Genomic DNA, 22,123 nt, shown 5'->3' with positions numbered 1-22,123 from the left:
ATAAAAAATTATTTCCGTATTAACATCAAAGAGAAAAAATAAATTTTTGCATATATTTATAGCAAGTGTTGATTAGTGAAGTCTTGATTCTTCAAATATAACTTTGTTTTTGTCAATCAACGGGTATAATTATAGTGCAGCATTTTAATGGAGTGTTTCCTATAGACTTTTTCTTTCATTGTCATAATGCCTATAAATATGCCATTGATAAAATAAATAAAGAGGTGGGAAATTTACTGTCTGCAAGAGCATGAGCATCTTTTATTTAAAAAAATCTTGGAGACTATCTCCACCCATTTCTTTATGTTTAAAACATTGTTTAAATTGCAAATTCACTTTTCTCAAATAAAATTGCATTTTATGAAAAATTTAGGGGTTTTCAAATCTAATTTGAAGTAAAAATAATACATAAAAAATCAGAAAATAAAACATTCATTCTTCATACCAATCTTAAAACAAAGGAAGGAAGGAACTATTTTTAAATGGGACATGCTTTAAATAAAATAAATAAAAGATGAGAATCCTCAGAGTCCACAGTTTCCAAAATTTATCTTACCTAAATAGTCATACAGTATTGATAATAAATAAGTAAAAGTGATTATAAAATAAGAATGCTTAAAACACAAAATAGAAAGATATTTTGAAAATAGTTACCACAAAATCTTCATATTTAAAGTTAAACATCTTACATACTCAAAACTGAGGTATTAACAAATAAAAGTCTTATCTGATCTCCCAACACCATGTTATTTTAGGATATTTTATTATTTCATTTTATTTAATTCAAAATATCCAAAAATAAAACTATAAACATCTTTGTAACATATATGTTACCGGCAAAGTATGAAATGTCGGCATTGTATAGAATGCCTAGGAATTGTATATAATGTCGGATGTTTTTAGGCAAAGTATGAAATGTGAGAAGTATTACATACTTTCCCTAGGCATTGCATAAAATACCTAGGCATTCTATAGAATGACAAACGCTATTTAGGCAAAGTATGAAAAAAACATACTGATGAGGTTATTATGTAAATAATGTGCATTTCTCAAAAATAAAAAAGTTATTCCGAAAAAATAATTAGAGTGCCTTTAAAAAATTTATTCAAAATGCGTAAAGAAAAATGAAAGTTGTACAAAACATAATTTATGTCTTTCTTATTATGGGAAACAAAATGTTCATATAAAAAATTCACATTTATGTCACAATTATTTTCAGTTTAGAAACAAATATTGCACAAAATACTCATTTCATCACATTTACTAACATGGCCACAGAAGATTTTATACTTTGCCAGTTTCTCACTTGGCATCGTTTCATACATTGCCGGCTAGTTTTAAGCATTCTATAGAATGCCGGATTTCAAACTTAGCTGGTAACATATATAATATTTTCACCAAATATAATTTAACTATTTGCATAATTTAACCCTATATTTATTAAAGATAACAGAATACCATCCTAAACCAAAGATTTAAATTTAAAAAAATTATGCAAAATGTACCTGTAAAAACGATTTTGTAGCCTAGCTTTGATTGTACCCAGATCCATAGGATATTCCACAACAATTGCATAGGCAGGATAAACATTGAGGTCTACTGGAGTCGTAAAAGGTTCAGCAATAGAAAGCTCCATTATGCGTGTGAAGCCACTGGCAAGTCTGTCATTATCATAATCACGTCCAAACGCTGACCACTCGTGAGGCTCCGCTATATACATCATATTAAGTCTCTCCTCTGGAGTTATGTCAACACTTCCCCCTTCAACAGCAGGTAGACCTACAACAACCAAAAATAATATATAAATTATTGACAACAGACTTTTAATTGTATAAAAACAGAAATTAATTGAAAAACATAAAAAATTGGGAAAAAAACAATATTCTCTTTAATTACTCAAATAATTACTGAGTGTTAGCCATCAGAAATCCAAATCAAAATTATTGACCTACAGCATTGTACTATACTGAAAATCCTTATTACATTTTCAAGCAATCCAAAATGTATTTGAATTTTGAAATTCATGCCCGCGAGTAATTTTTCAAAGTTCTACAGTCAAATATTATAGGTGTCATATCACATTTATTTGGCAAACGAATTTCTTCTATTAATAAGACTGTAAGATGTTGTAAGAATCAACCAAGATTTGTTTGTAAACATATGTTTTTTTATTATGAATAAATTTTGCTCAAGATTAATTTATACATTTGCCTAAAATGTTTATGTTTGTTAACTGTTCATAGTCTAATATAAATAACTTATTGCAACTCTACAATGTAAATAACTGATACATGTGCCTAAAACATGTTTCTTATCTTCAAAAACTAACCCTAATATAAATAACTTATTACAATTCTAAATAGCAAATAACTGATGTTTTTGAGATGCCTCTTGTGGGGCATAGGTGCAAATAACTGACACATGTGCCTAAACACTTATGTGTATTATCTTCAAGAATTACCCCAAATATAAATAGCTTATTGCAACTCTACAATGCAAATAGCAGATGTGTCTAAACGCTTATGCTTGTTATCTTCAAAAACTAACTCGAATATATATATATAACTTATCGCAACACTACAATGCAAAAAAACTCAGATGAGCCTAAAAACACCAACTTTGGTAACATTCAAGAACTAACAATGAACATAAATAACTGATTACAACTCTCTACAATGCAAACTAATACACGCGCTTAAACACCTACGTTTATAATCTTCAAAAACTAACCCTAATATAAATAGCTTATTGCAACTCTACAATGCAAATAAAATTATCATGAATTGTTTTCACTACTTACGCTCAGCATCAATTCTTTCAAAATCCCATGGACTCATTTGTTCCCTTTCACCATTGTCCCATTTAACAAGAAAACACTGAAACATAGAATCAGGAAACAGTGGGTTTAAGGGTTTCTGAGCCTTGATAGTTCCCAACCACCAAGCTTTGTCTATAGCTGAACGAAACCTGTCACCTGAAAACAACAAAAATATAATTTTAAATATATGTAAAAATTTTAAAACTCAAAACACTGGCAGAATACAATACATCAAATGCTTGAAAATTTCTTTCAGAAGATCAAACTTTTTTTTAATGTAGTATAAATACACGCAAACAATATACTTCAGGCAAATTACTGTTCAAAGCAAATAGAAAATATTTTTATTCATGCCACAGAAATTTTTGGAAAAAAAAAGCTGAAATTAGAGCTGTAATTTAGAACTTTAGAAACAAGATTTTTTAAATTACAAACTAAACTGTAACATAAAGTAATGCTTGAAAGATAAGGATAATTTAAAGAACTGTAAGATAAATTATTTTTTTAATTAAATTAAACAGATTTTTAATCATAATCAGTAATTTCAATTTAGTTTAATGACTCTCTTACTAGTTGTTTCTAAACATCATTACTTAACTCTCAAAAGGTATCATTTCTTACTGAAGAGATTTAATATTATGTATAAAGTTTTTTCTTTTATTTAAAAGTATGAGGTTTTGAAAAAGGATATTTTTTGAATTTTTAACACAGCAAAGCATTTATTTAAAAATTTAATATGCAAATGACCCCTCAGATTATCATTTTTAAGAATTTTGTGCTTATTGAATTGTTAATAGGATTAGAATCATTTTAAATAAATTCTACAAAGTGATAAATTTAAATTTTTTAACAACCAATACCAATCAAACAAAATTTGCTTTCATCTTCTAAAATTAGTAAATAAGTGTATGATCCATAATTTATCCTTAAGAAAATTAGGAAAAATCAAGCTCATTTTTCTTATCAAGTTTATTTTTCAATAAAATATTACCAAAGAGCCATAAAAATTCCGAAACAAATGAGTGAGAATAGGTAATATACATCAATCACTTTTGTATTATTCGTGGATGCAGATGTACCATTTTTGAAAAATATGGCAGAATGAACCTTTCCTTATCAATTTTACTAATAATTTTCTTTGATTCACAATTTTATACTATTGTAATTTTGAAGAACTTTATTAAATTTTCAATTTTGTCAGTCACTTGTAAAGAGAACATTAAAATTTTTAAGAATATTTTTTTAACCCACTATTTTATGAAACTTACTGAGTATATTATACAAAGTTTAAAAAAATACCAAAAAATTAAATTTAAAAAGTTTTATCATTTCTGTTAACTCATTAAAGAGAGGTTCCATATATTTACCTGGTTTCCAATCATAATACATGGCTGTATCATAGTTTTGTTTTAATATTATAAATTCTATAACATCTTCCATATCATGATACTTCACAGTAAATGTTTCAGCTAATTTGGTGGCAGGATTAGACAAAGCCAATTTCAAGCAACAAAGACGAGGAGGGTGGTTTTCAAATGTTATGTCTTCAATTATAGCAACTTCTTGGTCCTAAAAAGAAAAACAAAATGTTAACCAGGAATCAACTTTTCTGCATTTTTTTTAAAATCTTGATAAGCATGTTCACAGTTTGATAAGCACCCCTTAACTTGTGTGCTCGAGTTAAGTCGAGCGCGCTAAACAGGCCAAACTGTACACACTCTAGATAATTCGAGCAGCGTTGTATTTTATACTGCTATAATTTTTCATGCGCGAATATAATCGAGAATTGAAAATAACAATGTGTTTTTTAATATAAAGTGAGTTTTCTTACATCTAAAAAAAAAAAAATTGGAGGGGGGGGCTGTTTTTTTTCAAAAACTTTGTGCATTAAGGGGTTAATAGTATTTTCCTGGGTATTTTTAATTATAGTGCTCTTTTATTATAAGTAATTTCTCTGGTCTTTATTTTAAATTACTTTTTTTCCATAAATTATTCCCTCACTTTCAAACAGAGGAAACTTGATGAACAGCTTCAAGGAAAATTAACATTTCCATTTGGAGTTTTCATACACTAAAGACCGGCGGTATGCCGAAATAGTTTGGGGTTGAATTAATAGTGAAAACGCTGAATAGGACAATGCCTTTTTGCATAATTTGTGACAAAAGAAAAATATCACATTTCGGAAAAGGGAAAATTAAGCACCTTTTAAAAACACCCATGGAAAAAAGCACCTTTAAGGATTTTTAAAAAACTAAAATCGAAAATAAGCACCTTTAAGCACTTTTTAACAACGCTACGCACCCTGAATAACTACATAACTGCACAAACGATAAAATAAATTTAAAAAATTGTACAGATTACCTACCCTTATGTTATATTTTCTCCAAGGCTGATCGCGCATATATATGTCATAAGCTCTATTTCTTTTTACAGCCTGAACATACAACTCATGTCCTTGCCTAAAGTACATAATTTCATCTCCAATTTGAGGAACGTATGGTGCTTTATGTGGCATCACATCTGTTAACCATTCAGGCGGGCGGAAACGTTCAGGAAGCTTCTTGCCTTTTGTCTGAAAAATAAGTAAAATAAGCAATTATTTAAACAATAGAAATCATAACATGAATTAAGTTTAGCATGTATCAAATAATTCAAAACTCTTAAACAAATAAAAAATGACCTCAAATTTTTAAACAAGAGTATAATTTAATATCTTTCAACAATCAAACTTAGTATAAAAGAAATCAAAAATCGTGTTACATAACACCGCCATTAGAGCTGTGCTCACACGGTTTAGAGTCCTGGGCTATGACAAAATGACATGAAAATAGACTATCTATGAAACAAAGGCTTTGAAAAGGATTTTTTAAGTGTGATGAATATCAATGGTATATGGAGGCATAAAATCAATAATGAGATTTATAGATTGTATAAAGAGGTAGATATTATCTAACACATTAATGTAAACCACATCAAATTTGATGAACACGTCTGCTGAAGGAACCCTTTCTCCTTAACATTCAAAATCTTTACTTTAAAAATGATAGGAACCCAAACCAATCTCAGGCTAAATTTGGTAGACAACGTTGATGAGGATTTTAAAACACTGAGAGTGAACAACTGGAAAAACATGGTAGGAAAGATAACAGAATAGACAAAAAAGATCCTAAAGAAAGCCTAACGAGCCCTCAAATCAATAAAGAAGATAATTTAATATTAGTTTGAAAAAATAGAAACTATTTAGAAGACATTTTTATTATAACCCAAAAATTTACTAATCAGTTAAAGATTATTTAAATCAAGAAAATGCTTAAATTTTTAATAAGTTTACAATATTAACAAACTTACAGCTGGCATTTTTCCTTTATGAGAAACTTTGGATTTGGTTTTCCTAGGAGTTTTGGGAGGTGATTTTGACGATTCATCATCATCCATATCGTCGTCATCATCATCATTCTCTTCAGATTCACCATGTTCTTCATCAGAAAGAGCACGGCGTCGCCTTCTTCTTGCAGATCTAGCTCTACTAGAAAGCCCAGAAGAAGAAGGCTCATTTTCAGAAGGTTCTGTTCTTTCATATTTTTTTGTCTTCTTTGATGATTCAGCTTCCCAATCTGAATATTCACCTGATCCACTGCACGAAAAATTACACAAAAAATATATAAATATGTACTAATTTTAAGGGAGAGGATTCAAATTACAAAATAATTATTGAGATCTTTCTATGAGTCTTCATCAATCTTTTCTAAGAGTTGATACAAACACCTACTGAAAACTTCATATAGAAATTTTAAAAAAAACTACAATGACTTCCCTTTTTTTTTTACTTCACCGAACAGAAAGAAATCACTTACCATCAGATGCATCTTTTGCAACATTACATCGATTAACAGATATTGTAGGTCAAACTACAGGTTTGTATAATTTTATTATCTTTTACGCTTTTTCAGGGTTCCCACTCAATTTCAGAAAAAAATTCCCTAACTTTTCCAGAATTGATAGATAAATTTTAATAAAAATTCAGACCATATTTTATCGATAATATACAATTTTTCTTCAGAAAACTTTTATCTTTTTTTATTTGTAATTCCATATATTAGATTATGCGAAAAAATTATATCATTGAATAAGGATGGGAACATGTCAGTTTGACTACAAATAGAATTTGACCTTATGCTACATCACTTGTAATATACTGTAATTAGGAATATACCACTCAGAAATAAAGTTGGTTATTTTTTTCCGTTACCATTTTTGAGTAAGTTTATGTTAGCATAACATCACTTAACCTTTGTCTTCCTTTAAGTATTGTTGTCCTTTGTTCAAATTTTGCAACAAAGTCTTATTTTTTACTGTTATAATTTTTTGCATAAAGCTAATTAATTCAGCTATTGGGTGTACAAATAAGTTATAGACCGTTCGTCACAAGATAGCACTACCAGAAGGTTATGCAGAAATCGACTGGTGTTAAACGTCTTATTGTAAGTTTGTTCTTCTGGCAACAACATAACCTTAAAGTATTAGTGATTCCGTATTAGCATTACGTAATTGTTTTTGTGCAAATATGTCAAGTTTTATGCCAAATAAGCCTCATTTGAAGGAACTTTTAAATTACTCTTCCAATTTGAAGAAATCTGCAGCTGAGGCGCATCAATTGTTTGGAGAAGCACAATGATAAAGAATGCAGTGGAAGGCCGAAATTGTACGAAGACAAGGAATTGGAAGAAGATTTGTACCAAACGCAAAATGAACTTGCTCTTACATTACAAGTGACTCAGCAAGCAATTTCACATTGTTTAAAATCGTTGGGAATGATCCAAAAACAGGGAAGTTGGGTTCCATACAAAACTGAACTTAAGAAACATTGAAAGTCGATTTTGCTATTTGGCAACACTTCAATGGGAAGGCTAACACACCCGCCGCAATCGTCAGACCTTGCCCCTTCAGATTATGGCACATGGTGAGCAGAAATTATCATTAGAAGAAATCAAGCAATGTGTCGATTCATGAACATCCTCGAAAGAAGAGTTCATCCAACGTGGTATCCGAATGCTCCCAGAAAGATGGGGAAAAGTAGTGTCTAGTAATGGAGAATACTTTGAACAGTTTTTTGAAAGAAATTTACGAAAATTTATTTGTTCTCCCAATAAAATATTTAAATCTTCTACAAGCTTTACATAGTGTTAATTTACATAACAGACTACACAAATTAAAATTAGTTTATAGCAACAAATATCATCTATAAACAAAGTATTTAAGAGATACCTACCTATCGTTAGAACTATCAGTAAAAGTGTCTTCTTTTTCTTCCTCCTCCTCTTGCTCAGTTTCTGTTGCTGGAGAACTGGGTACATTTTCTGGATTCTACCAACAAATAGAAATATATTTACTCAAAAAAAAAACATTTTAATTTAAATTTATAAATATAAAATTCTTAAAATTTTTCATGATTTAATAGACTACAGAATAAATACAGTAAAAAAGCTTTTATTTATTTATTTTTTAAATAAAAGCAAGCTGCTAGTAGCAAATATGATGTTGAATTTATGTGCATTATTGTATTAGTATTGTGGAAAACTGGATTGGAAAAAAAACTTTTTTATACATTAAAAAAAATTGTTTAAATTTTTTTTTTTATTTAAAACCTTTTTTTTTTTAATTTGAAACATTTTTTTAATCTCATAATTGAACACTATATTTCTCAATTTAAAAGCATTTTATTTTTAACCACATTTGTTTTTCTAAAACATAAAAAGAAGTTATTCATTTAGAACCTTCTAATGTAACATGCTTTGCAATCTTAACAACATCCAAACGTTTCCTCATTTTACTATACATAAAATTAAATTTTGAGAGCATTTGTTCTTATCCTGCATTTCATTTTATTTTAGCATTAACACTTGAAATTAGTTAACAAAATTATATATAAGTTAAAAATATAGATAAAACATGGAAAATAATGTAATAAAAATTAATGAAAAGAGAAGAAAAATTATCAAACGATTTATAAAAATATTTTTAAAAAAATTTTATTTTTAAAAAAAAAAATTTAATTTTTTTTATTTAATTTAAAAAAGATTTTTTTTCTAAGAAAAAAAATATATATTCATTAAATTATTTTATTTAAGTATACATTTTTATTAGATTTGATACAGTGTAAAATAATCTTTATTTCATTAAAAATAATTAGCAATTAGGAAGCACACACAATAGAAAAAATGAACTGAGCTGACTTTCTTATTTAAAATAAATTGAGGTGGCATCTCTACATTCAGAGGTTATCATATAAAACTAAAATTGGTAAAAAAAAAAAAAGAAAAATATAAATACTTTTCTTTCTTGTATGCAATAGCACAGCTAAATGTTAAAAGAAGTAATCTTACCTCAAATTCTTCTCCAAAGGCATTGTTAATTGCATCCTCTTGAGTTCGAGCTCTTGTTCCAGCACGTAAGCCTGGGCGCTTCAACCAGGAAAGATTGTCAGCTTCCATTTGAGATTTCTAAAACAATAAATCAGCCTGATTAAATTCCTGAAAATTGCTTGCAAATAATAAAAAAAAAAAAAACAGAAATAAGATTTTTATTATACTATTTTCAATAAGGTAAAAAAAATTTTGATAGCCCACAATAATAAGTAAAAAACATTTCCAACACGTTGTAAATACACAGATTTTCAATTGTTGTGATGAATTAATTTTTTAATTCCAAGTCATTTGCTTTTTTTTTTCTTGGTCTTTTTTAATGTTAAAATAAAATGATAAAAATCCAAATTTAAAAAAGTTTTCAAAAAATTAGATAAATCTTATGTAAAATTAGTAACTTTTTGAAGGCGAAAATTTATCACATGGTTACAAATGTTTAAATTTTTTTTTTTTTTTTTTTGTTATCTTAGAAAAGAAAACAAATTTTTTGACAATTGTATCAATTATTTCCATTCCATTTTAATTTTACATCAATAAAAGACTATATAAATAATAGGATTTTTTTGTAGATTAAAAAATCTATATGTCATATGCACCTGTGATTAAAAATTATTTTAATTCAAATTTATTTAATCAAAAAAATACTTTTCACAGCATGCATTTTGTTTTATCTTTTCATGTAATGAAATCATGCAAAGAAAATGGATATTTTTGTCTAAAAATTAGAAAATTTTGTGAAATATTTCCATTCTCACTTAAAAAGAAATCTCTAAATAAATTAAACCCCATCCTAGTCCACATGTCAATTTTATTAGCGAATACGTACTCTGCTAGACTCTGGCTGTGGACGCCACTTCCGTTCCTGGTTGTAAAGATTCATTTCATGCTCAGCAAGGGTGACTCTTGTTTTCATTAGAGAATTAGCCATAGATTGTTTTATTGGTCTCACAACATAACGCTTTGATGTGCACTGCATGTCAGGTTGGTTTCCTCTAGACTGCCAATTCCCCACAGACTGAACACCTTCAACATCTCCGGTTCTTCTCAAACCGACGCGGCTATGAGCTACAAAAGAAAATTTCTCAATAAGACCAATAACTGTTGAAAACTAGTTTCATTAAAAAATATTTTTCAAATGGCATAGGACAAGAGATTAGATGTACTTCAACCCTGTGGCAAAATTGAGGCTACACGCCAACAATGTAGCTGAAAGTTACTGAGTTTTTGTAGAAAGATTTTTCATTTGGGGAGGGAAAATTTTTGGTTTTCTTTTCTGCATAATTTCTCGAAAAATGTTTTTTTTTCTGCAGAATTTTTTTTCTTCATAGATTTATTTCTTGTGCATTAAAAAGGAGAAAAGAAATAAGCGTAGTTTTTCTATTCTCATTTTGGATTGAAAAAAGTCTGAAATGACTGGCTTCAGCTAGAATTTCAAAATAAAAAATTCAGAAATCGCAAAAGTTTAAAAGACAGTTTGCTCTAAAAATGTTTTTTCTTTCGTTTTTTTTTTCTCTTTCTAATTTGAATATCTCTTTTTTAAAGAGTTTTATTCGTGCGATTTCGTTGCCGATCTTTAGTTACTGCTCAGATTTTATGATTGTACGAATTTTAATTTTTGTAATGATTTACAAAATTCGAGAAAATTCCAAATACAAAATGCGATAAAGTGCCGATAACATTAGAATTAAAATATTACTCTTACAATTAAATTTTTCAAACGTTTTATTCTATACTTTCTTCCGTAAACACAATGTTTCTGTTACTTTAAATTAGTAATTGTTATAATTAAAAGTATCTTAATTATTAATAGTTAAATAAATATTAATGCTAAAATAAATATTAATTTATTCAAAGTTAAATAAATATTAATGCTCGGGAAATTTGCCGCAGAAATTCTGAAAAAATTCTGCCACAGTGTACTTTCTGAAAACATTTTTTCATTATGTATCACAAAAACATTTTTTCATTATGTTTTGAATCTAACTTTTTTTAATAATTTCAGCATATTTTCATTTAACTGGCATAAATGCGAGCTTGTTATTAACAGAGTAATAACAGATGCAAAATCAGAATTCTGCACTGCAACACGCTGAACTATTTCTTTCATAAAACAAGGTATTCTTCATGGATTTTTTTAATTTCTCACTACCTTATTTAGTATGCATGTAAAATTAAACTAATAAAGTCACAAAGCATTAGTTTTATAGAAACTTGATTTTGGTATGAATATGCTTAGAATGTCTGAAGTCTAATGGCCTTAAGCTCTTAAGGCCAAGTTCTAGCTCTTAAGGCCAAGTTAGGCCGACTATTCTGCTGTATTGAGATATATGTTTAAGACACAAAATTTTTTCAATGTATATTGTTCTCAAAAATTTTTATCAGAAAATTTGAACAAAATACTAAATTTACTTTCTAAAATAATTCAAAAAATTCTTGTGTTTCAAAAAAAAAAATATTAAGAGGAATTTCAAAGTAAAAACTATGTTCTAGGGAAATATTAGACTAAGAATAATCTGCATCCATAGACCAATAAAATTATAAGTTCAATAAAAAAAATTATAAATTCTTAACAATAAAATTATCAAATATCATTCAATGAAATATCAGAATCACTTTTCTAAAGATATATTTTTTAATAAAACACTACTCATTAAATAAAAACTTAGTAATTCTTACATTTGAAAAGATCAAAAAAAATTTCGCGGATTTATATTTGTTTCTATATTATTTTTCGGGGATTCTGATATTGGCTAAAGGATATTTTTAAAGATGCCTATGAATAGTTTTTAAATCAACCAAAATAACAAAGCAGCATCATAAGAAAAAACATCTTAGAGAACAGTAATAAGAAGATAATTAATTTGCAAAAGAGTTACCTGCTTGAGAACGAGGTGTACGTGGAGAAAATGGATCAGGAACACCATTTTGCTCACTCTCGCTGTGTCCTCGTCGACTGGAATTAGGTGAATCGGGTGGGCCTCTCCTGGATCCACTTTCACTACTATTATCTCGATTATTCTGATTCTGCTCTTGCTGGAGTCGCTCAATCATATCATCAATTGTTGGTCTATTAGAAGGAATATCATTAGCAGAACGAACAGGTTCTAGAATTTCAGCCTCACCTATAAATGAAAATTAATCATGATTTTAAGAACTATGCTTAAGATAGAAAATATTTAATAACTAATATAAACCAAGTGATAAAAAAAATTTAAAAATGCTAAAAATTAAAAATATAGAAAAAAAGTCACAATTGTATCGAGCAATTGACAGTTTAAAATGGGAAACAAATAAAACTACTATAAAGATTCTAGTAAAAGTTTTATCGAAGTTTATCATAACAATTAATAGCTGTACAAATTCCTGCTTTTAATATTTTTAATTGACTTTTTTTTTGAAAAAAAGCAGATTTCTGAAAGATTTTAAGTGCGATAAACATAAATTAGGAGGATTGAGTAAAGAGGAAAATTACCCCTTTAAACCATTTTTGAACTATTACCTATCACATAACCCAGACAATCAAACATCATTCTTTCAGTTCACTTAAACCTCAAAATTAAACATCAAATGTAGTACTCCCAAATTCTTTGCTCTAAACATAGATGAATGTGATCAAAAGAGTTTTTTCCACCTTTTTTTCAAACTGTTCCTTTATGCATTTAAGAAACATTTCATGCAATATTTATAAACACTTAACTTTAAATAAATGCAATAATACAGTTACAAAATTCAATAATAGCAAAACCTCACCTCAACAAACTAATGAGGATATTTCTAATTTTTTATTAAAAAGATTTCTTTAAAAGATCATTAAAATTAAGAAAAAAAACTTCTCTTTCATAAATTTGTAATTGAAATGAATAACTAAAGAAACAAAACTTCCACAGCAAAATTATGATCTTTGAAAATTATAATTCTTTGCCATGAAAATAACATGGCAAACAGCAATTTTGCAAAGCTAGAACCACCTTAACTGAAATCAGCTAACAACATAGTTCCTTAAAAAGTTTATATTTTAGTAATCAATAAGCTTTTCCTAGATAATTAAATTTATTTAAAAAGGAAATTATGCATTACTATTATTAATATAATTATGAAAATAATCATTAATTAAATTAATAAAACTGATATTAACAAACCATTTGCAGAGACAGCAACATAAGGGACAAGTTGAGAATCATTACAATATTCACGACCAGGAACAAGACGCTGAAATTGAGGTGGGTATGGGTTTCCATCTATATCAACTAAAAATGGAGGTGGAAGCAAATGAGGTGCTGTTTGAGTCTGCTCATCCAGAACATGGTGATGGATATCTCGTATGAGAGGCCGATAGTCTGTATGAAAAAACTGTTCCTCAGGAACCTAGAAAAAAATTTAAAATTATGCTTATGAAACTACATAGATCTGAAAGATATTATTTCAAATATCATGCACATTCTTTTTCATAAGAAATATTTTGCTACTATAATGAGTTCAATATTTATATCCATAGATAATAATTAAATTATTCCTTCATGTTATTGGAACAATATCAATGTCATACAAATTAAAAACAAAGTATATAGCAGGGGAGATAGAAACACAAACCCTGGTAATTTTTATGTGCAAAAAATCGACATAAAGATATCAATTTACATAACATACATGTTTTGTATTTAACATAACATTTTGAAGTAAGATTTCTAATTAAAACACCTACCAATGAAGAATACCACAACTTTATAATAAGTAAATAATTTTAGAAATATCTTAAACCGTGATTTTAATTGTGAGAATATGAATCGCGCTTTCGGGCTTTGAAATCACATGAATACGAGTTGTGTTCCAGAAATTCGCGTGAGTACGAATCAAGCAACTGGATCTGAAAAACGTGTAAATACAAATTGCGAAGTTAGATTTTTATATCACGTGAATATGAATCGCAACATATAGCTTTTAAATTAGGTAAATACCAAAATCCACATTTGATATTCGATTCGTGAAATTGGCGTATTCCAGCAGTTTGAAATATTCAAAATGGGGAAAATGTACCAAACCAGAAGAATCAAATTGGATGTCTACCCATTGGTGGAAGATTTATGTGTACGTAGAGCTTGCTTTAATGGGAATTAGCGAAAGATTCAAAATTTGAATTTTAAATTGCGGAATCCCGGGAAAATGATCTCGCATTATAAGTTTTTGATTACTTAAAATCTGAGAACCAACGGTCTCGAAAAACACAGAATTCCGCGACATTTGCAGAAAAATCACATGTCCTGCACCTAATATTTAGATGCCGAAGGACAATATGAAAAACCCAGAATTCAAGGATACCCCCTCAACACAATCACTGCCTGATATCGGCATTTTTTTTAAATAAAAATATGGTATTTGAAATTTTAGACACTATCTTTTTTAATAATGTTTTTGGAAAAGAAAAATTTTTCAAGAAAATTTAACTAGCTATTTGAAATCCTGATAAAATTTGATAGGAAAGTAATTTGCGCTTAAATTGCGAGTCAAAGAGTAAGATATTGTCACATGCTTAGCTGTGGATTTGTTTTCCACTCCCCAGCTATGAAAGATTAATTTTTAAAAAAGAAAAAAAAAAGTGAGTTAAAAATAAAAATTTACAGCCAAAAAATTAACTTAAAATTAATTAAAGATATTGTCATGCAAAAAAAATATATGAATAAAGAAATAAAATCAAATTAATATTTAACTGTATTGTGAAGTAAATGGTACTGAATTATTTAAAAGCAAAAAATATTTCAAAAAACATTTATTTTTTTAAGGCTACATTCAAAGAAAATAAAGATAAAATGTAGCCATTTACAATTATTTTCCTTTTTTTTAATTTCTAATATAATTCTGCCATGAGAAAAGAAGCTAATTAATCTTTTTAATTCATATTTATGAATATAACTTTATTAAGAGTTAAAAATAACTTTACAATAAGCATAAGAAATATATGGAGGGGAACTGAAAATACGAATTTTAATGAATACTTTATAAAATTTAAATCAAACTTAAAGCTACATATTTAAAATCAAATCAAATCAAATAGATTTCAACTCAGTAAATTTCTTTTTCCTACAAATTGAAAAATGAGAAAAATTTCAGAAAAAAAACTTACTTTTTTGTAACGATCAGCTGAGCCAAATCCAAAAATACTCAAATGACCATGTGAATCTGTAGATGCAAACATTAATCCATCAGGGGAAAACTTACAATCAAAAACTGCTCCATGACCCTGTCCTTCAATCTACAAATGAAAATTTAATTATTTTTTCTTCATAAAATATAGTATGAAGTATTATAATAACAGGGTTGCCACAGAAAAAAAAATGAACAAAATAGCTGCTTTCAGTAGCCAAAAACTAGGAAAATAGTTGCCTAAAAAAGAACAAAAATATGACTAAAATTTTGTTAATGACTTAATTGTCATATACTATGATATTCAGTCAAGTGATATTCAGTCAGGTTGGTGGCAAATATGATAATTTTTATATAAACGTAAATGTTTATGAAAAGTGTTTACTAAAATTTGAAATTCACACATCGTAATATCGTATATATATTTTATTTATTTATTTATTTTTAATTATGCAGAATTTCGTAGCAATAATCATTGAAAAGGCGATCGAGAAATGAAATAGATTTACAATGGAGTTTGAGCCGATTGAACAAATTAAAAAGTGATAACTCAAATTTGCAATTCAAAATTTTTTATTTTTTAAGAAGAAAAAAGTTTAGTATGTTCAGAAACTATCTTATGGGTGCAGATTTTCCACCCAATTTATACTTTAAAAAAAAAAAAAAAAAAAAAAAAAAAAAAAAAAAAATAATAAAAAAAAATAAAAACATCGCTAGGAGTTCAGAAAAGTCCCCCAATAGTCTCCTTTTCCCGAAAATAGTTGCTTTTTTAGCCTTTTCAAGCAAAAAAAGTTGACATAGTCGCCTCATGCCAAAAATAGTTGCATTTTAGTCATTTGTGGTAACCCTGTAATCATGAATAACTGACTTTATTTTACTTAATACAAAGTTATAAGTCACTAAAGAACTTAACAATATCACTTAAACTCCGAATCATTAGATTCTATAATTTAAATTTTTAAACGATCTTTGATGTTTTAATCGGTGAGAATTAAAACTTTGCAAAAGGACTGGAATTTCAAAGAATTTGATTATCAGCAATAAAATATTAGATCATAAAAAGTAACTTACTAAATTAAAATGATTTTTTATGACTGTGCCGGTGACTAGATCCCACAGTATGATTCGGCCATCGTGTCCGCTACTCAAAAATATTCTTGGATCAATTGGATGAGGTTCCAATACAAATACTTCATCTTCATGTCCCTTTAAAATAAAGAATTTTATTGTTATACTATTTTTGATATTTAATATAAAAAGTTACTTATTTAATAGGAGCATAGTTAATTTTTCTTTCTTTGAGGAGTTGATACTAGGAATGGACTAGAATTTAGAAAACTAAGGTAAGCATGACATGGTTCCCAAGAAAAAAATTCCTTATTTTATCAGGATAATTTCAATGAAAAACTATATTTTATCTATACTACATAATTTTTCTTCAGACAACTTTGATTTTTTATTTGTAATATCAAATATTAGATTTTGTGAGCAAAGAAACATCACTGAATGAGGATAGAAGCATGGAAGTTTGACTAAAATGTGAAATTTTTACTATAAAAAATTTTAATAAATGTTGGATTTATTTAAAGTTCTCAAATCTTAATAACTGATTACTGTTACTGACAATTCTGAGACTGGTTATTTTCTAGGTATGATGCAGGAGCTTTCCAAGTTGCTGCTTTTTTTAAAAATTTCAATTTTCCTTGACTATTCCCTACTTTTAAGAGGCAAAATAAAATTTCCGGACAATTCCAGGTTTTCCCTGTTCTCCCTGACCTGTGGGGGCCCTGTATGAGATGATCACATCCATAAATTAAAGCAAAATACCTCAAAGATGACTATTTAAATGATTTAGTTCGAATTTTAATATTAATTCATTACTTTGATAACAGAAAAATTCCCTTTAATCAGCATTTTTGCTTTATCTTAATTCTCTAATTAAAAGTACTTAAAAACAACCATTCCTTGTGTTTGGATTCCCAAGTTCAATTACAAATTATTCATTAGTATTACAAATTTCTCATCACTCATATAAAACAAACAAAACTTTAAGTTTACATTATTTTGGAGTCCTGGTGAAATCAATGATACACATTTAAAAATGAGGGAAGGAACAAAAAATTAAGAAAATTAACTGTTCATCTTAGTGCCTTGAATAAACTATCACACAATATACAAATAAATATTAATACTATTTATATATATTGCTACAAATCTATTGAAAGCCTTTTAAAAGCTCTCAACTCAGGAATATACTTAGTTATGGTAAATTGGTAATCTATATGAGCATATTTATAAAAGTAAAAATCATATAAACATACTTTTAAAATAAAACGTAGATTTCCAGAATTAGAATCCCAGATTTTTATTGTAAAGTCACTAACGGCCGTTATGACTCTGCTATCATCAAGTGTCCAACCGACCATTGTAACTCTCAATTTAACTTTAGTATCTTCAGGTTCATCCGACTGTGTGCTGCACCATAAAAATACAATTATTTCAAACAGTTGGAATACAAAGTATTAGGACATTAAAAATACACAAAAATTATTAAAAAATATGTTCCAATTCTGTTTCTAAAATGAAACTCAAAATAAATGGAATGAAGTTCAACCCATTAACTAAGAGCTGTTTTTCTGTTTTTTTGTGAAAGAAAAAAGTCAATTTGAAAGTGGCAGTTCGAACACTTCTTTAATAGATGCTGATTTTCGGCAAACATAGTTTAATAAGAAAATGACAGTAGAAATCTTTTGTAATAACATTATCATGCAAAAATATTTCAAATTAGAAAAAGTATTTTTACAGGGTATCTGCTACATTTTAGATTTTCAAATTCATGACTTTCCATGACAAATTCCAAGAACTTTCCATGACTTAACGAAGTTACAGAATAATAAATTTAAAAAGCATTATAATAGCATTAATTTAAATGATAGGTATAACCAAAACTGTTTTACTCTGCATCTTCATATTTATTGATTTTAAATTTAAAAAACAGAGTAAAGAAAGAGTTGAAGCAATGAAATAGCTGGAAAAATAATAACTGAGCAAAAAAAAAATTTTCTGCAGAATTATATTCTAAAGATACTTTTCTTATTGTTCATCAGAAAGGAAAGAAATACTCCTGCTTTTACTGTTTTTATTTCGGAATATAAAAAATTTGCCAATGACTGGCTTGCTTCAGCTAGAATTTTAAATTGATAAAACAAAAAAAATAAATAATAGTAATTCTGAAATCACAGAAGTTTAAAAGATAATTCACTCTAGAAATGGTGGTTTATCTTTCATTCTTTGAAAGAACACCATAATTCTTAAAGAACATGATAAAAACATTTTATATTTTAGTAAAATATGATTTTGAGTGGGGATTTTGTTACAATTCAGATATTCAGAACACCATGTAATTGGGGGGGGGGGGTTTCCATTTTAAAAAATAGTTAAAATCATGACATTTCATGACAAATTTTGTTCAATACCGAAATTCGTGACTTTCCATGATTTTTCATGACTTTTCAGATGCGCAGATACCCTGTATTTATTAAAACCTCGACATGTTTAGATGCCACCACGTAGCACGCTACATAAAACAGAAGGAATAATGAAAAACAGAAATGATACAAATTGACAGGTTGCGTCACAAATTAGCCTAATCTGTCTATGTGTATAATCTTTTTTCTACTATTTCTTCTGTTTTATCCTATTGATGATAATGGTCCCTATGGCACCGAAACACATCTAGTTTTTAATAAATCCATTATTTGTAATTTAAACATTTTATTTACCTAATCAGAGGTACATACAAATTTAATAAAAAAATCAAACTTTTTCATCATATAAAAATTAATTTGTAATATTTTAAATAAAAAGAAAATCAAATTAGCCAATTCATATCTTTATAACTTCATTTAACTGCTTAATTTAGATAACTATAGGTTGTTAAGATAAGTTTATTTTTTTTTTAAATTTCTTGATCTGTCACATGCTTGTAAAATGATTTCTTTCATAAGCTTCTTTTTTTTTTAATAAAATGATTCTATGAGTTTTAAATTTTCATCAAAAATGTAACTTTTATTTTTAATTTCATCAACTGGTTTGGCATTATCTACATTTTCAGAGCATAACACAAGCACTAATTGGTATATAAGTAAATATAAACATATAAAAGTTATCTAATGATACACAGGTAAAAGCTAACTTATTTTTAAAAACTTAAAATATTGAGATTCATTTTTATAAAAAATCATATTTACTTCATGTTTCTATTGTGAAAAAAATCTTCATGTTTTGCAACAATTGCAATCAAATATTCTTTATTAAAATAAAATTCAATTGAGTAAATATTAAAGCTTACCCAGGAAGTTTAGTGGTCATTTTCAATTGAATACTAGTCCAGTTCTGTTTTTTATATTGCCATATAGATGCAGTTCCATCTTTGCTGCCAGTGATAAACCGACAATCAGAATTGCTAAACTGCAAGCTATCAACTCGATCCTAAAATAAAGGGAATCGTTTAAGAATTATAATAAAGTAATTCTTATTGGCACTACATACAGCACACATTAACATGCATAATTGTAAGAAGTAACTGAAAATAAATTTCATTCAGATATATACTCACTGTATGAGCTTCTCTTTCTAAAATCTTTTCAGGCCCATTGGAACCAGCAATATTATAAACTCTAACATTATGATCAGTACTACCAGTTGCCAAAAATAAACCACCTAAGCAGGAAAAACAAGCCACATCTTATAAGTTATTCAAATACTAAATTAGGTATATTTATATAATTCACAACCTTGGCATTATTCAAAAGTTCCTTTCAAAAATTAACTCTAATAAAACTACATTTTACAAGATTATGAACTAAGCTATTAGCCAGCTAACCAAACAAACTTTTGTTCAGCTCGTATCACAATGGGGAATTTTTTTTCTTCGTAATTGTAAGTAATATCATCACACCTCAAGTAATTTCCATGACAAAAAAATTTCATCATGCACAATGCAGAGCCGGGAATAAGACCTAATAGTTCAAAATATTATTCGATTAAATATGTCCATGACAAAATATCTAATTATACCCAGTTAACGGATTAAATAATTATCAGTTGCATAGTGTGATAAGAATACTAATAACAAAGCATATGTAAGAAAAACAGCTAATGGAACACTTATTTAACAAATAAAAATTTTCCACTCAGAGCTAAATCTTCATCGCCTGCTCACTAAAACATTTGTTTTATCTAATAATAATGATGATAAATAAAATACAATAACAAAAAATGGAGTAGATAACATAAATGAATACTTTGGTAAAAAAGTTGTCAAATTTTACAAACTTCAAGTAGACTTCTTAATAACTGAAATACAATTTTAATCTGTCTCCTTTGATTGAAAAAAATTAAAGGTGACAAGAACAAGATTGTTTGAACAGTTTTAAAAAACAAATGTTTTCAGATTGCAATGATTAATAATTTTTTTTCTTCAAAAAAATAAATTAGGTATTTAAAAGGGGGAAAAAAAAAAGCTGTTTCAAAAATCATAAAAATTTACTTTTTGCATTCAACTGTAAAACATTTGCATTTTTTCACAATAAAAAGCCATTTAAACAATACTTAAATTTATCAATTATTGAAGTAAAGTAAAACTTATTTATGTTAAATTAATTTACTTGGATAAATTAGCATTATTCATACTACACTTCAATATCAATAAATATAAAATAGATTTTAAAAAAAGCTTACCTTTGCTAAATGCGGTACACAACATTTGAGCATTAGGTTTATTACGTTCAGTAAATTTCAATGGCTTTGGGCTGGAAAAGTACATGAATTATTTAGTTACCTAAATAATAAAAAATAAGATTTTTTAAAAAATAGAAAGAAAATATAAATATATAATTACTTGAATGTGTTATTTTTTGGATTCCATTGCCAAAAGCACACACAGCCATCATTTCCAGTTGATATCAAAAGATGATCTTCCTTCTTAGGGTAAGGACAAAACTATAAAAAAAAATGCTCTAAATTAATATAAATTAAATCAAAAAGTAACAGATTTAAAGGTTCAAATTATTGCAGATATTTTAAAAGTAAAGGTATGGTGGTGGTATTGTGGTAAAAGTGAGGGTATTGTGATAGCATCATCACAAGTATAAAATAAATTAGTAAAATATATCAAAAAATAAAAATTTAAAAAAAGCTTTGAGTTAATATTATTTTCACTCACAAATTTGTCATTCTTTTGCTCGTAATCATTGAGCGACAAGGACTGCTTCATTATCTCCCAGAATATTATACAGTAGAGAACCGATTATCTGGAACGATCGGGACCATCGCGATTCCGGATAACTGATTTTTCCGGTTTTCTGAATCGCTACAAAATGCCGTTTTTTTAATGTTTATAAAACGAAACTAAAAAATTATTTTGAAACAGTTTTAGAAATAATAAAAAATTATAAATAATAATACACTTAAGTTTAAATAAGGAAAGAAATTATGAAATAAAAATTATATACAGGCTTATATATGTTATTAATGTTATTATTAACATTAATAACATATGTAAGCTATTTGTGCTTATGTGAGATTCGTCTACAAACTGCTTTTGATCCGTCCTCTAAATCAGTTCTTTCGTCAACTCAATACACTGTACGCTCTAAATAACAAAATGGGCTCAAAATCTTGCAGGAAAAAAAAATATTTTTAATGAAAGAAAATTAATTTCCGGTTCCGAATTTCATTCCGG

At 27.5% G+C, this 22,123-nt stretch overlaps 1 protein-coding gene across 1 annotated transcript in view; it reads right to left on the bottom strand.

Moving 5' to 3' along the window:
• BRWD3 (bromodomain and WD repeat-containing protein) overlaps positions 1 to 22,123 on the bottom strand; it is a 50,942-nt gene that overhangs the window by 19,007 nt on the left and 9,812 nt on the right. Inside the window, exons 9-25 of the mRNA XM_087163549.1 lie at positions 21,281 to 21,381; positions 21,121 to 21,191; positions 19,997 to 20,100; positions 19,730 to 19,869; positions 17,700 to 17,853; positions 16,450 to 16,584; positions 15,359 to 15,487; positions 13,380 to 13,605; positions 12,117 to 12,362; positions 10,067 to 10,305; positions 9,202 to 9,318; positions 8,088 to 8,182; positions 6,167 to 6,452; positions 5,184 to 5,390; positions 4,186 to 4,387; positions 2,801 to 2,974; positions 1,506 to 1,779 (exon numbers count right to left, since the gene is read on the bottom strand). Coding sequence (XP_087019675.1) covers positions 1,506 to 1,779; positions 2,801 to 2,974; positions 4,186 to 4,387; positions 5,184 to 5,390; positions 6,167 to 6,452; positions 8,088 to 8,182; positions 9,202 to 9,318; positions 10,067 to 10,305; positions 12,117 to 12,362; positions 13,380 to 13,605; positions 15,359 to 15,487; positions 16,450 to 16,584; positions 17,700 to 17,853; positions 19,730 to 19,869; positions 19,997 to 20,100; positions 21,121 to 21,191; positions 21,281 to 21,381 — 2,900 coding nt within the window. The remainder of the gene's footprint in view (positions 1 to 1,505; positions 1,780 to 2,800; positions 2,975 to 4,185; positions 4,388 to 5,183; positions 5,391 to 6,166; positions 6,453 to 8,087; positions 8,183 to 9,201; positions 9,319 to 10,066; positions 10,306 to 12,116; positions 12,363 to 13,379; positions 13,606 to 15,358; positions 15,488 to 16,449; positions 16,585 to 17,699; positions 17,854 to 19,729; positions 19,870 to 19,996; positions 20,101 to 21,120; positions 21,192 to 21,280; positions 21,382 to 22,123) is intronic.

This window comes from Parasteatoda tepidariorum, chromosome 5, assembly GCF_982258835.1.
Source record: "Parasteatoda tepidariorum strain Cologne lab strain chromosome 5, Ptep-v5.0, whole genome shotgun sequence".
Lineage (NCBI taxonomy): Eukaryota > Metazoa > Arthropoda > Arachnida > Araneae > Theridiidae > Parasteatoda > Parasteatoda tepidariorum.
The sequence above is the reverse complement of the archived record's forward strand: the minus strand, read 5'-3'. Positions and strand labels throughout refer to the sequence as shown.